The following is a 15255-nucleotide window of genomic DNA, read 5'->3' as shown; positions in this document are numbered from 1 at the left end:
TGGCACTGAAATTGCGTGTGGAACTCAGTGGCATTGTTGCCACTGGGATGGTCCCACATAGTCTCATATTAACTTCGAAGATTATTATGGAAATGAAAACGTAAAATTGAAAAGAAATTCTGGTCATGTCTCAAACACTGGAGAATATACCTGCCCCGCCCTAGGGTTCCATGGATTTCAGATGGAGAAACACTAGTGGCCACTTCTGACATTCATATCTGCTGAACCCAGGAAGAGTGTCTGTGATCACAAGCTGCAATCCTTATTTTTGCCAATAGCTTCAGGTCCTGCCTTGGTCTTCCTTGATGAAGTGACAGGGAGTCAGGTTGATTGGTTGGACCGTCTCCCACCCCCTTCCCCGGGTCCGTCTGTGAATACACGAAGGGATGGTGGCCTGAGCAGGAAGAGCAAAGAGGAGGAAGAGGAGAGAGGCTCCATGCTGGAGAATGACCCCAGAGTAGCTACCCAAGAGTCAACAGAAGCTGGAAGAGCTCTCCTTTCTCGGTCTGAGAGGGTGGTTGTGAGTTCCGAGGCAGTGATGTTTGAAGTGTCTTCCACCACGAACTCCCTGCAGTGGGTGCTTTTAACTGGCATGCCCCTACCCTTGGCACCCCCCAACCCCACTCGACACCTGCCTCACTCTCCCTCTTCTCCTCTCTCATTGGAGGAGGGAGAGAAGGGGTCAGCTCTGCTGCCCATAGAGAGTCACAGTGAAGGAACTCACGACAAGAGATTCTTGCAGATGCTGAAACATCGGGATCTAGCTAATAACCTTGGAGCCCGCTGAAGCATCACACTGGGGAAAATTGCTGCCGCATTGGGGGAGACCTTTACTAGTTGTCCTCCTGAGAATTTTTTGAATGTCGAAAATGTCAACTTTGCAGGAAAATCTTTCTTTTTTCACTCTCAAGAAATCAGAGAATGGTTATTTCCGCTGACTGTTCAAAAACAAAAACCCACATGGTGGCCTCATTCCACTCCTGAGGTCCTCGTTTCCTCTGCACACAGAATAGATGAGGCAGGCAAGGGACCTTATGGTCCATGTATAAAGGTGAGACTTCTAAATAGAGCTCATACTTCTGAAACATCTTCGGCGGATTAAAATGAGTCCTTATGTCATCACCCCTCATCCACCCACGAGGAGGGTTGGCGGCCAACCTTTAAACATCTGCTCTGATTTTCTCAGAGTGTGGCCTCCAGACCAGCAACAGTAGTATCCAGAAGCTTGTCCGAAATGCACATGAGGGAGCCTCGCCTCGGACCTGATGGATCGGAAACGCCCTGGGCTGGGGCTCAGCAATCTGGGTTGTAACAAGTCCTGCCAGGGACCCAGCTCAGATTTGAGGACGGCTATTGTATGGCTGACCTGAGGTGGTTCTCAGCCTTGGTTCATGCTAGCATCATCTGGGGAACTTTTAAAAATCCTTGCTCCCCGGGCCTTGCATCCAGGCCAGTTAAATCAGATCGTCTGGCAGGTGGGACTCAGGTATTAGTGTTTTAAAGCTCCTCGTGTGATCTCATGTGCCGAAAACCGGTGCCCTCCACATCTTTGCTGCTCTAAGTGTGGGTGTGGTGGAGCATCCTTGATGCCACACAGAGATGGCTGGGCCCTGCTTCTGGCCTGACGAGTCAGAATCCACATCTCTCGCAGTCCCCAGTGATTCCTGCCCACGGTACAGTCTGAGAAATGCCATTTTGCCGGGCTGTTATTTGGGCTGCTCTTGGTTACCGTATGTCTGCTGTCTTGTGATTCATGATGTGATATCTCATTTTTTCTTTCACAGGACACCACAGACTACGTTGCATATGTAGCTAAGGACCCCGTTAATCGCAGAGGTGAGCAATGTGTGGCCTTTGTCATCTCTCACTCATGTGCAGCCAGGCTTAATGCAGATTCCAGATGGTTCTCATTATCTCATCCCTCTTCACCCAGAAGAGCCAGTGTCGTGTTGTAGTGTGAGCGGCAATTGAGGTTCCTAGGCAGCGAAGTGTGGCAGCACACCTGGCTGGCTTAGGAGATGCTGGATGTCTGTGAGCCTCAAACACACACCGGCATCCAGATGGATACAGCTTGGTCCACCTGACCTGCATCTGCAGTTCTCACCCATAGTCTCAAGGGGGCCTCAGTTATACTGAAGACTTTACAAACCTCCTGGGCATCCACTGGCAACTCGATTTCCCCAAGAAACCTTACACTGCCCCGCACGGCCCTGGAGGCCAGTGTCCCAGCTTGGGTGCCGTCCCCTAACCACTCTCCCGAACTCCTGCCCCACAAAGGTGCTAGGACCTCAGACACCCAGAGGATTTAAAGCATCCAAGTACTAACTTCCCATCCTTTATTCCTAGATATTCCCTCCATACTCACCACCTGCTGATTTGTTTCATTATTTACAAAACCAAACTCCACCCGCTGATGTTAACAAGCCTGGGTGGGTGGGACTGACGAGGGGGCGCTACCCTTGACTCCCAGGCGGCCACCATGTTCCTGACAACTCCGAGTTAGAACCCTTTGATGAAGCTCACCGGTGGCTTTTGTACCACTGCAAGATGGCACTTCCCTGCACCGCCATTGGTTCCTCTTTCCCCCCACCCTCTACCCTAGGTACTAATTGTTAAGATTTCCAGAGTTCCTGTCATGGCACAGCGGAAACAAATCTGACTAGTATCCATGAGGCTGGGGGTTCAATCCCTGGCCTCCCTCAGTGGGTTAAGGATCCAGCATTGCCATGAGCTGTGGTGTAGGTCACAGACACAGCTTGGATGCTGTGTTGCTGTGGCTGTGCTGTAGGCCGGCAGCTGTAACTCTGATTTGACTCTGAGTCTGGGAACTTCCATATGCTGCAGGTGCGGCCCTAAAAAGAAAAAAAATATTCCTAGTTGGCTTGGCAGAATTTCTGTCTCTGTCTGCATATACACAGATAGTCTCATCTTTTAAAATTTCAATATGAGATTTCCTGTTGTGGCGCAGCGGAAATGAATCCGACTAGGAACCATGAGGTTGCAGGTTCAATCCTTGGCCTCACTTAGTGGGTTAAGGATCCGGCATGGCCGTGAGCTGTAGTGTAGGTCACAGACGTGGCTCGGATCCAGTGTTGCTGTGGCTGTGGTGTAGGCCGGTGGCCCCTAGCCTGATATTAGACCCCTAGCCTGGGGACCTCCATATGCTGCAGGTGTGGCCCTAAAAAGACAAAAAAAAAAAAAAAAAAGTTCAATGTGGATGAGATTTTAGCCTTCTGCTTTCCCTCCAATCTTGGGGGAGTGGGAGGTGGAAGGCTGCCCTTTCTCCTAAAGTTACCAGTTGGTGAAGTTTTTCCTTTATTTTTATTTGTTCCAGGTGGGCCTCAAGTAATCCTAGACTGTTTTGGGACACCTTTAAAGGCCTCTAGGGCAATGTTTCTCAAAATAGACTGTACTTTAGAATCACCCGGGGAGCTTTAAAAAAAATCTCTAAGCTCAGGCCTCGGAGAGGGGGGTTCCCCAAACAACTGTATTTTTTTTTAAATTAAACTATATTTGACTTAGGATGTTTCTTCAATTCTGTTGTACAGCAAAGTGACCCAGTCACACGCAGTTCCCTGTGCTATACAGTAGGACCCCAGTTGCCCCTCCATTCCAAATGGAACAGTTTGCGTCCACCAACCCCAAACTCCCGTCCATCCCACTCCCTCCCTCCTGGCCTGGCAACCACAAGTCTGCTCTCCATGTCTGTGATCTGTCTCTGTTTTGTATATAGGATCATTTTTGCCATAGTTTAGCTACCACATGTAAGTGATATACAGTATTTTTATTTTTTATTTTTTGGCTTTTTAGGGCTGCACCTGAGACATAGGGAGGTTCCCAAGCTAGGGGTCTAATATCAGGCTAGGGGCAACTGGCCTACACCACAGCGACAGCAACGCCAGATCTGAGCTGAGTCTGCAGTCTGCACCACAGCTCGTGGCAACGCCAGATCCTTAACCCACTGAGCAAGGCCAGGCATTGACCCTTCAACCTCATGGTTCCTAGTCGGATTCATTTCTGCTGTGCCACGACAGGAACTCCTGATATATGGTATTTTTAAAAGCTCTCCAGATCATTCCCATGTACAGGCAAGGCTCTAGGTCCAGACCCTGAAGGAGTTTAACCCCATGCTTTTTGACTTAGGGCCGTAGAAGCCTTCAGGCTGTTAGCTTGTTTGACACGTGCAAACCAGCAGTGCCTCTGCCTGCAGTGCCTGGCCAATCAGCAGTGCCTCTGCCTGCAGTGCCTGGCCAATCAGCAGTGCCTCTGCCTGCAGTGCCTGGCCATGGAAGTCAGGATCCACTCTACGTGCTGGGTGGTTATGGGACCAGCTCCCTTTGAGACCCACAGGCTGTGCTGGTGTGAAGACAAACACCAGGCCTCTGTGCTGTTGCTGGTGATTTGGGAGCCCCACCAACACAGGGGTCCTTTGAGATACTTGGGAGTTGTTCACTCCTTCCTTCCAGTTTTCTGTTGCCTGTAACAGAGCTTAGTGGCTTAACAACCATCATATAAAAAATAGCCCTTGATACAACTCAGTGATAAGAGCCAAGCAGGGCTCAGTTGGCCGATTCTTCTGCTCCATGTGGCATCAGTGGGGGTAGTGGGTCATCTTTGGCTGGTGGCTGGCCTGGTCTAGAGGGTCAAGTTGACTTCTCTTCCAAGCCTCAGACCTTAGCAGGGAGACTAGACATCTAAGCCAGCAAGGTCCTTCTCCCTCTGCATGAAGTCTCAGGGTCCCTCCCAGCTGCTCTTCCACCAGGGCCGTAGGACTTTCCACATAGAAGCTCATGCCAAAGTGGATGTTCCCATTGCTCTGAAAGGCCAGGCACAGCTTCACCTCTGTCACAATTTCCTAGTCAGAGCAGTGCCAGCTAGTTCAGGTTCAGGGGAGGGGAGTCGGACCTGCCCTCCAATGGGAATTTGCAGCCTTTATCCATCACAGCTCTGTTCCTGCACACAGGCAGGGCCAGCCCCCTGGGAGGTGGTTAGGGAGGGGAGTCGTGGGACCAACAGTATCTTGGAGCATGCTTTTCCTCCATTCCATTTGTGTCCAGCCCACAATTACCTCCTTCCTGTCAGGAGCTGGTGGGAGTCCCCCTGGCTGCTCTGTTCTCCTTCCTCCTCCCTTAGGCCAGGCAGAGAGTTTAATTGAGTAAGAGTGGCCTCTGCTATGGAGTTCCCACTGTGGCTCAGTGGGTTAAGAATAGGGCAAGTATCCATGAGGATGTGGGTTCACTCCTTGGCCTTGCTTAGTGGGTTAAGTATTCAGGATTAACCATAAGCTGTGGCATAGGCCAGCAGCTATAGCTCCGCTTCGACCCTTAGCCTGTGAACTTCCATGTGCTGCAGGTGAGGCTGTTAAAAGAAAATAAAGAAATGAATAAAAAAAAGAGGCCTTTGCAGATGTAATTCAGCACCTCAAGATGAGTTCATTCTGGATTAGGGCAGGCCCTAAATCCAGCGACAGGTGTCTTATTAGGGACAACAGAGATGACGGACACAGAGGAGGAGGCGGCGGTGATGTGAAGATGGAGGCAACTAGAGTGATACAGCCACAGGCCAAGGACTCTGGAGCCACCAGACGCTGAAAGAGGCAGGAAGGCTCCTCCCCCGGAAACGCTGGAGGGAGCATGGCCCTGGTGACACCTCAGTTTCAGACCCCTAGCCTCTAGAACTGTGAAAGTAAATTTTTAGTGTCTTAAGTCACAAAGTTTACGGTAATTTGACACAGCCATCTCAGAAAACTATTACAATCACGAAGACAATAATGAAAGATAAAGATGATATGATGGCGTAGGGTGACATGTAGGATGATCCTAGAACAGGTGATGCTCAGTCAGTGTCTTTTGAGCGAGGTCTTCAGTAAATATTTTGTTTGTTTTACCTTGTATTCATTTGTAAGACTTTTCCTAGGGTTTATACTTTCAGGATAAATCAAGCAATGTGTATGGGGCATATTCAGCTCTTTATTTATTTTTTATTTTTTGATCTTTTTAGGACTACACTCAGGCATATGGAGGTTCCCAGGCTAGGGATCTAATTGGAGCTGTAGCTGCTGGCCTACACCAGAGCCACAGCAATGCGGGATCCGAGGTGCGTCTGCGACCTACACCACAGCTCACGGCAACGCCAGATCCTTAACCCATCGAGAGAGACCAGGGATCAAACCCATGTCCTCATGGTTACTCGTCGGGTTCATTAAAGCTGAGCCACAACAGGAACTATCAATTCTTTAATAAAAATATAAAAATGTTTTTTTTTTCCTACTCTATAATTCCACCATTGGCACAGGAAGTCTCTTTGGCTTCATCTCTTATTCAATAGCTGGCATTTTCAGCTGGCAAATTCCTGCCAGTCCGATGAGTGCAAATTTATCTCCTTATAGTTTTAGTTTACTTCTCTGGGGCTAGGACACGTATTAAACAACTCTTAGCTAAGAGGTTGGGAGCCGAATCTTGGCGTTCTTGCTTGTCTGGAGCAATGAGGAGCATTTGGATATATTAAGTGAACAGACTTGGACTGGCTGGAAACAATGCTTGAGTTTGGAGTCTCCACCACTCTGGTAAGAATTCACTGTGCTCAGTGTCCCTTTTAAAGGCTTAGAGTCATCAGCCCACTAAGAGGAAGAGAAAGCAGTCATGGTTTGGGTAGGATTTTTTCTGATTGACTGATGACTCCTGGTGTCTCTGAAATTCCCTATGTGGTCACCTGTTGGCAGAGAATTCATAGTCAGCTGTGAATTTAACTCTTTTTTTTTTTTTTTTTGCTTTTTAGGGCCAAAGCCATGGCATATGGAAGTTCCCATGCTAGGGTTCAAATTGGAGCTGTAGCCTTTGGCCTATACCACAGCCACTGCAACATGGAATCCGAGCCATATCTGTGACCTACACCTCAGCTGGCGGCAATGCTGGCTCCTTAACCCACTGACAGAGGCCGGGGATCGAACCCCCATCCTCATGTATACTAGTTGGATTCTTAACCCGCTAAGCCACAATGGGAACTCCTGAATTTGAACTCTTGGAGAGCCTGTGAATCTAGATAAGAGGGTCAGTCCAAAATGGGACTTCTGCAAGGGCTGGGCTGCCTTGGGGAGCCCGGATGGCTGTGAAGTGTGAAGTGGGGGTGGGTGCAGGTGGGAGAAGCCATAATCCCCAAAAGGGGCAGCACAGATCCTGAGAGCTTTTCTGACCCTACGTGTATAGGTTCCCCTTGAAAATTGTGCCCACTAAGCTGGGCTGGCCCATCCCGCAGAGTGTGGAAGCAGCCATTGTTGTGGGAAACATAAGCTAGGATAGAGGGGACATTACCCCATAATCATGTGTAATGGGTGCAATGAGCTGGTGACAGACTTTCTGTATGTCAGCTGCTCCCCCCCCCAAAAAAAATATAATCAGATAAGATAAGGAATCCACCTCTTTAAACTCAAAATTAGGAGTTCCATCTTGGCGCAATGGAAATGAATCTGACTAGGAACCATGATGTTGCAGGTTCGATCCCTAGTCTCGCTCAGTGGATTAAGGATCCAGCATTGCTGTGAGCTGTAGTATAGATTGCAGACATGGCTCAGATCTGGTGTTGCTGTGGCTGTGGCATAGGCCGGCAGCTGTAGCCCTGATTAGACCCCTAGCCTGGGAACCTTCATATGCCATAGGTGCGGCCCTAAAAAAGACAAAAAAAAAAAAACCTTTCAAAATTATGTTTTTTAGTTTTTTATTTTTTCTATTATAGTTGATTTACATTGTTCTGTCAATTTCTGCTGTACAGCAAAGTGACCCAGTCATATATATACATATATATATACACACATTCTTTTTCTCTCATTATCCTCCATCATGTTCTATCACAAATGACTAGATATAGTTCCCAGTGCTATATACAGCAGGATCTCATTGCTGATCCACTTCAGATGCCATAGTTTGCATCTGCTAACTCCAAACTCCCAGTCCATCCCACTCCCTCCCTCTCCCCCTCGGCAACCACACGTCTGTTCTCCAAGTCCATGAGTATGTCCCTTTTCTATAGAAAGGTTCGTTTGTATATTAGATTCCAGATATAAGTGATATCATATGGTATTTGTCTTTCTCCTTCTGACTTACTTCACTTGGTAATGAGAGTCTGTAGTTCCATCCATGTTGCTGCAAATGGCATTATTTTGTTCTTTTTTTATGGCTGAGTAATATTTCATTGTGTATCGGTACCACATCTTCTTAATCCAGTCATCTGTTGATGGACATTTAGGTTGTTTCCCTGTCTTGGCTATTGTGAATAGTGCTACAATGAACATGCGGGTGCATGTGTCTTGTTCAAGGAAAGTTTTGTCCGGATATATGCCCAGGAGGGGGATTGCTGGGTCATATGGTAGTTCTATATTTAGTTTTCTAAGGTACCTACATACTGTTCTCCATAGTGGTTGTACCAATTTACATTCCCACCAACAGTGCAGGAGGGTTCCCTTTTCTCCACACCCTCTCCAGCATTTTTTGTTTGTGGACTTATTAATGATGGCCATTCTGACAGGTGTGAGATGGTACCTCAGAGTAGTTTCGATTGCATTTCTCTAATAATCAGTGATGTTGAGCATTTTTTCATGTGCTTGTTGGCCATCTATATATATTCTTTGGTGAAATGTCTATTCCGGTCTTTTGCCCATTTTTCAATTGGCTTGTTGGTTTCTTTATTGCTGTAAATTCAAAATTATTAAGAAAAATATTTCAAAGGTAGAAAGATGAATTTCTATCCATCATTATTAATGATGAACTTTACCCAAAATATTTATGGCGCTTTGGGGGAATAACTGACAGTGTGGTGCCTTCAGGGCCAACAAGACATCTTGAACTTTTGTTTATCCTTAATCATTTTTTAACAACTTTCAGAAGATATTTTTATAATATACATACTATTATATTAACAGGGGTATATATGTTAATCATTTACAAATAAGTAGACATATTTTTGGGACACATGCTCAATCTAGTAAAGAGTTCTTTACTGATAAGCATGAAAACACCTTGGCAACTTCTGATTTACAGAAGGAAATCCTTTTGGGTGTCTGGTGCATATGAGAGGCATGGATGGTGCATGCTGATGTCCTGACCTTGCTCCTCTCAAGCTCACAGGAGACCCCTGGAGGAGCCAGGTGACATTTCTGTGTGATGGGCTGAGAGCGGAATGAGTGAGGCTGGTGCAAAGTCCTGCTGTCTCTTCGTTTTCCCTGGCTTGTGGAGGAGGCCTTGTGTTGAAATTCAGGCTTGAAAGATCAAAGCAGCCTGGCTCACAGACGTGCCACCTGGAGAGTTGCCCAGGAATGAGCATGTAAGAATGGGATTATTTTTAGTCACAGGGATGCTGTTTGTTATTGTGGCATCACTTCTCTGTGCTGACTAACAGAACAGCTGTCCCAGGGAGGGCTCAGAGATCATGCTGTCATGGATGGAAGCCCCAGCTGGCCCAGAGTCCGTTTAGCAGTCTCATGGCCAGAGCAGCCTTGAACACCAACCGGCAGGTACAGCCACTCACTCCTGGACTTATTTGAAACCATGGGGAAACTGAACTGGCATCCTGCAGAGTGACTCCTGGCCTGCCAGTGTCTACTGTGACTGGAAGATATGTGGTTGACCTATCAGGAGGCTGCGGTAGGAGGAATGATGCCATGTCCAAGTTTTTTTCTGGTGTGATTACAAGGGCCACAGCTCATCCCAGGTGGGGAGTGGCCTCTGTGGTGAAGCCTGATGAAGTCCCCTCCCTAGTGTTATGGCTGAGCTGGCTGCTGTGGGGTCTGAGCTAGCCCTCCTGGAGAGTGATGTCAGCCTTGTGTGTTGGTCAGGGAGAGAGACCAATGGGTGCAAACAAGCATCCCCCACCCACCCAGACCACCCCCACGACAGCAGAAGGGCCAGTTTCCTCAAGAAGGGATAGAATGAGGAGTGACCCCATTTTTCTGCCTCTTTGTTTGTTTGGGGCCACATTTTAGATTTTTGAGTCTTGCCTCCGGGCACCACCCCCCTGTATATGCCTCTCTCATCTCCTTCTTCTTCTTGCTAGTGAATGGCAGCTCTGGCTCCATCCTTTCCTCATGGGATGTGACACGAGCGTCCCTGATGGTCACCTTAGGCGAGGATGTCACCACTCCTCACACCCACTGAGTCACACAGGAGAGGTTAGAAGATAGTGGTTTTTAGCTAAAGACCAGGTACAAAACTCAGAGAGAATACCAGGCCCAGAGAGATTATCAGCCAGGGTTAGTTTTGGATTTGGAGTTTGCAACACGGAGAGGTCATTCTGCAGAAGGATGCTCAGAGCCAGCCAACAGATGATGTTTTCTCAGTCCACTGAGGACCGAGCCAGGTCCCAGAGCTGGAGTCGTGGTTTAATTCTGCACCTGCAGGCTCTGTCACACTCTGGTATCCAGACCAGATACCAGAGTTCTACTCTCACTGTTCTCTGCTGTGTGGAAGATGAAGGGGTGACGTGGATCGATACATGGACCCCTCTACAGAAACATCATTCCTTTTTGTTTGTTTGTATTTGTTTTTTTTTAAAGGGCTGTGCCCGCCCCGTATGGAAGTTCCCAAGCTAGGGTTGAATCAGAGCTGTAGCTGCTGGCCTATGCCACAGCCACAGCAACACCAGATCCAAGCCATGTCTTTGACCTACACCACAGCTCATGGCAACACCATATCCTTAACCCACTGAGGAGGCCAGGGATCGAACCTATGTCCTCATGGATACTAGTCAGATTTCTTTTCTGCTGAGCCATGACAGGAACTCCCAGAAACGTTATTCTTTGTTCACTGTGTTAAAGGCTAGGGCACTGTTTTATATTCTGGGGTGTCCTCAGTCGTTACTCTGGTTTTCCAAAGTTCTGGGCAGCCAGTTACCTTGGCTGGCGCCAATGCTGGTGAGCATCGGGGTGGAGGGGGCATGTGTGGTTGGAAACAGGCCAGGAAGGAGGGCCAGGTGTCTTCCTGATTGGCTGGAAAGACACCCCCACTCCTCTCAGTTAACAAACAGCCATACAACTTCCACAGCTGCTCAGTATGCTTTGTGCTTACCTGGGTTGATAATAAATACTAATATCAGGAGTTCCCACTGTGGCTTAGTGGGTTAAGAACCCAGCTAGTATCCGTGAGGACACGGGTTCAATCCCTGGCCCTGCTCAGTGGGTTAAGGATCTGGTGTTGCTGTGAGGTTCAGTGCAGGTTGCAGACGTGACTCAGATCTGGTGTTGCTGTGACTGTGGTGTAGGTCGGCAGCTGCAGCTCCAATTTAACCCCTAGCCTGAGAACTTCCATATGCCCCAGGTGAGGCCCTAAAAAAAAAAAAGAAAGAAAAGATGAGTTCCCATAGTGGCTCAGCAAAAACAAATCTGACTAGCATCCGTGAGGCTGCAGGTTCAATCCCTGGCCCCACTCAGTGGGTTAAGGATCTGGTGTTGCCGTGAGCTGTGGTATAGGTCAACGGCTACAGCTCTGATGAGACCCCTAGCCTGGGAGCCTCCATATGCCATGGATGCGGCCCTAAAAAGACAAAAAAAAAAAAAAAGAAAGAAAAAGAAACAAAGACATTTCTTGCTACTGCCAGATTCTTTACAGTGTTAAGGTTTTCCTTCCAAATTCTGTTTCCCTGTTGAATTGATATTTTATCAACTCTAAACACTTGAAGAGCAATCAAGTTGACCTTAAAACATTTTAAATGTACTTATAAATAAAACTTTTACTTTTGGTGAGAATAGGTGATTAAGAAATGGATGCTATGTTGAAACTGTACAGCTGGGGGCCCCTAGAGATTAAGCAGCAGGCCAAGCTGCCAGGACGTGTTCTGAAAGGCACCTGCATCTCTTTGTCCCTCGCTTCTTCCCTAGGCTACAGGGCTTCACAGGCGGGAAGGTGGTGCCTGGGTAGCTTCAGTGTCTGTCTCTAATGGGCCTGTGTCTCTTGCTCCCGCAGCTTGTCACATTCTGGAGTGTTGTGACGGGCTGGCCCAGGACGTCATTGGCTCCATTGGACAAGCCTTCGAGCTCCGGTTTAAGCAGTATCTGCAGTGTCCTTCCAAGATCCCCGCTCTCCATGACCGGTGAGTAGCACTGTGACACCCTTTACAGGGGCCTGTCTGCGTTTTCTGATCTTTCCTCTTAAACAACACTTAAAAGGAGAAAACCACAAACCACCTCCCTGAGAAGTGCTCTGGACAGACACAGTTGGTCACAGGGCTTCTTGGGCTGGGAGACACCTGGCCAATGCTGCCCTGTGGCTCAGGAGACTGACAGATGGAAGCTGAATTATGGGTGATGCGCCCAATGTTTAGAAAAACATTTTTTTGAAACTATAGTGACCGTAGCCAAGGTTACCAAAAAACACGATGATATGAGTCTGTTCTGTTTCTTCTGCACGCATGTGATGTTTCCTTATGCTGCTTCCTTGGGTCAGTGTCACCATGGGTCCTACCTGTCGTGTTGTCCTCGTCATTGGGGACAAAGCCAATGTCCTGCTTTAGAGGCTTCCTCTGTGAGGCCCTGTGCTTGGGGTGACCAGCATAGGTTCTGCTTTACTGGCCTTTGTAGCTTTCAGACTGGCCTGTGAGGTCCTGGGCAGTTTCTCTAACCAGTCTGGGTCTCAGCAGTTTTCTCAGAAAGACAGGAATAGTAGTGGCTTGGAGTTTTTTCTGTTTGTTTGTTTGTTTTTTTTTTTTGGCTTTGTTCATGGCATGCAGAAGTTCCTGGGCCAAGGATTGAACCTGTGCCACAGCAGCAACCTGAGCCACTGCAGTGACAATGCCGGATTCTTAACCCACTGAGCCACCAGCGAACTCCATGTTTGTTTTAAAGTGTTGAATGAAATAGTAAATGTAAACAGAAATTGTGAGATATTTAGTTAATTATAAAAAATGTTCGGGGTCTACCATTGAGTTTCTTTGTAGACATAAGAATATTCTGTGTAACATAGAGCATTAAAAAAAGTAATATGGGGCATTTTGGTCATTCAGTCGTCTGTCCTATTGAAAGCCTTTATTCCAATGATGTGTTCACTGTCAATAAAACTTTATTTTATTTCTTTTTTTTTTTTTTTTGTCTTTTTTTGCAATTTCTTTGGGCCGCTCCCGCGGCATATGGAGGTTCCCAGGGGTCGAATCGGAGCTGTAGCCACCGGCCTACGCCAGAGCCACAGCAACGAGGGATCCGAGCCGCGTCTGCAACCGACACCACAGCTCACGGCAACGCCGGATCATTAACCCACTGAGCAAGGGCAGGGACCGAACCCGAAACCTCATGGTTCCTAGTCGGATTCGTTAACCACTGTGCCACGACGGGAACTCCTATTTTATTTCTTTTGAATTTACGTCTTACATTTTTTCTAACTCTGCATCTAAATTCTGGGACTTAGTTAAGAAGGCCGGGCCCACCTCCATCTTCAGTGTTGTGAAGACAACTTTTCATCTTTCAGAAGTCTTCACCTTTCTTGAAAGAGACTTCACTTTTTCCCCTTCATCCACTGGAAAATTTCTTTTTAAGACATTCATTCTGGAGGCACCTGTGAAGACCCTTTTTTCTCTCAGTTGATAAAGGCTTCTGCAAACTCAGACAAGCTGTGCGCAAAAAAAGTTAGCGTTAGAAAGTGGTGGGGGCCTCATAGAACTTGGCAGGAGAGTGGGTCAACAAAATTTAAAATTTTATATGTGATGAAACATAGTCATTAAAAGGAGTTCGTCAGTGCATGTGTGTTACCAAAGTGAATCTCAAAACGCTGTAAATAGAGTGAAAAAGGATATGAACCACCTATGGAAAAATTGTCTTTAAACATTCTTTATTTGTTATTACTTAAAATTTTTTTGCTCTTTAGGGCCCCACCTGTGGCAAATGGAAGTTCCCAGCCCAGGGGTCAAACAGGAGCTATAGCTGCCAACCTACACCACAACATAGCTCACGGCAATGCGAGATCCTTTACCCACTGAGCTCGACCAAGGATCGAACCTATAGCCTCATTGATACTAGTTGGGTTCATTACAGCTGAGCCACAATGGGAACTCCCTATGGAAATTTTTTGAAGCACATAAATAAATGTATACATAGTTCATGGATAAATGCAGGTTTGTAAAGAGTATACAAACATGTATATATATTACATACCTAATCTAGGGAATCTGAGGGTGACAGGGGAGGAGGTGGGCTTTAACTGTTTCTGTTGAGTATATTTCCTTCCTAAAATTTTATAATAAAAATGTTCCAATATACAAAAAGAATTTTAATACTCTGGAGTTCCTGTTGTGTCTCAGTGGTCAACAAACCCAACTAACATCCATGTGGACTCGGTTCGATCCCTAGCCTTGCTCAGTGGGTTAACAACCTGGCGTTGCCGTGAGCTGTGGTGTAGTTTGCAGACGTGGCTCGGATCCCGTGATGCTGTGGCTGTGGTGTAGGCCGGCAGCTGCAGCTCCAATTAGACCCCTAGCCTGGAAACTTCCATATGCCGAAGGTGCAGCCCTAGAAAAGACAAAAAAAAAAAAAAAAAAAAAAAAAAAAAAGAATTTTGCAGAGAACACCTGCATACCCACTATCTAGATTCTACCCATAACATTTTATTGTTAATATCATATGTTTATTCATCCAAAGAGAGTTTGACAATTTTTATTTCATTTTAAAAAAGGAATCAAATATAGCAAAATGGTCACACATTTAATCTCAGTGGTGGATGTGTAGGTGTCTTTTACATCAATTATTATGCCTTTTGGTCCTTTTGAAATATTGCATAAAGTCAAATAAATACTATTAAAATAATATGTACAAAAATGAGATGGGGGGAGTCAATTCAACTGCTATACTTCCCTGGAATATACTAAAGGTATGAAGCCACGTGTATATTTCTATATTTAAAAGTTTGAAGAAGTTTTAGGGAAAGAAAATGAAGTAGAGAAAGCTTATCTACTGAGGAAATGTTCAACCCCAATGCAAATATTAATATAAAATTTCTTTTTTTTGTCTTTTTATGGCCGCATGCATGGCACATGGAGGTTCCCAGGCTAGGGGTCTAATAGGAGCTGTAGCCGCCGGCCTACACCATAGCCACAGCAACACCAGACCCTTAACCTGCTGAATGAGGCCAGGGATCGAACCCTCAGCCTCACGGTTCCTAGTCGGATTCGTTTCCGCTGCACCACGACAGGAACTCCTAACATAAAATTTCTAAAGCAGAGCAGAAGCAAGGGGACCTGCATTCCCTGACATCCATCCCACCTTGTCTGACAAGCTGCCTGTGAGTC

At 46.8% G+C, this 15255-nt stretch overlaps 1 protein-coding gene across 4 annotated transcripts in view; it reads left to right on the top strand.

The window, feature by feature from the left end:
* The window catches only part of SHC3 (SHC adaptor protein 3), a 163652-nt gene that overhangs the window by 97143 nt on the left and 51254 nt on the right, over window positions 1-15255 (top strand). For all 4 annotated transcript variants that reach the window (XM_021074437.1, XM_021074435.1, XM_021074434.1 and 1 more), the window contains 2 exons: window positions 1785-1836; window positions 11949-12075. In XM_021074437.1, coding sequence (XP_020930096.1) covers window positions 1785-1836; window positions 11949-12075 — 179 coding nt within the window. The remainder of the gene's footprint in view (window positions 1-1784; window positions 1837-11948; window positions 12076-15255) is intronic.

The sequence above is a fragment of the Sus scrofa genome, chromosome 14, assembly GCF_000003025.6.
Source record: "Sus scrofa isolate TJ Tabasco breed Duroc chromosome 14, Sscrofa11.1, whole genome shotgun sequence".
Taxonomy (NCBI): Eukaryota; Metazoa; Chordata; class Mammalia; order Artiodactyla; family Suidae; genus Sus; species Sus scrofa.
The sequence above is the reverse complement of the archived record's forward strand: the minus strand, read 5'-3'. Positions and strand labels throughout refer to the sequence as shown.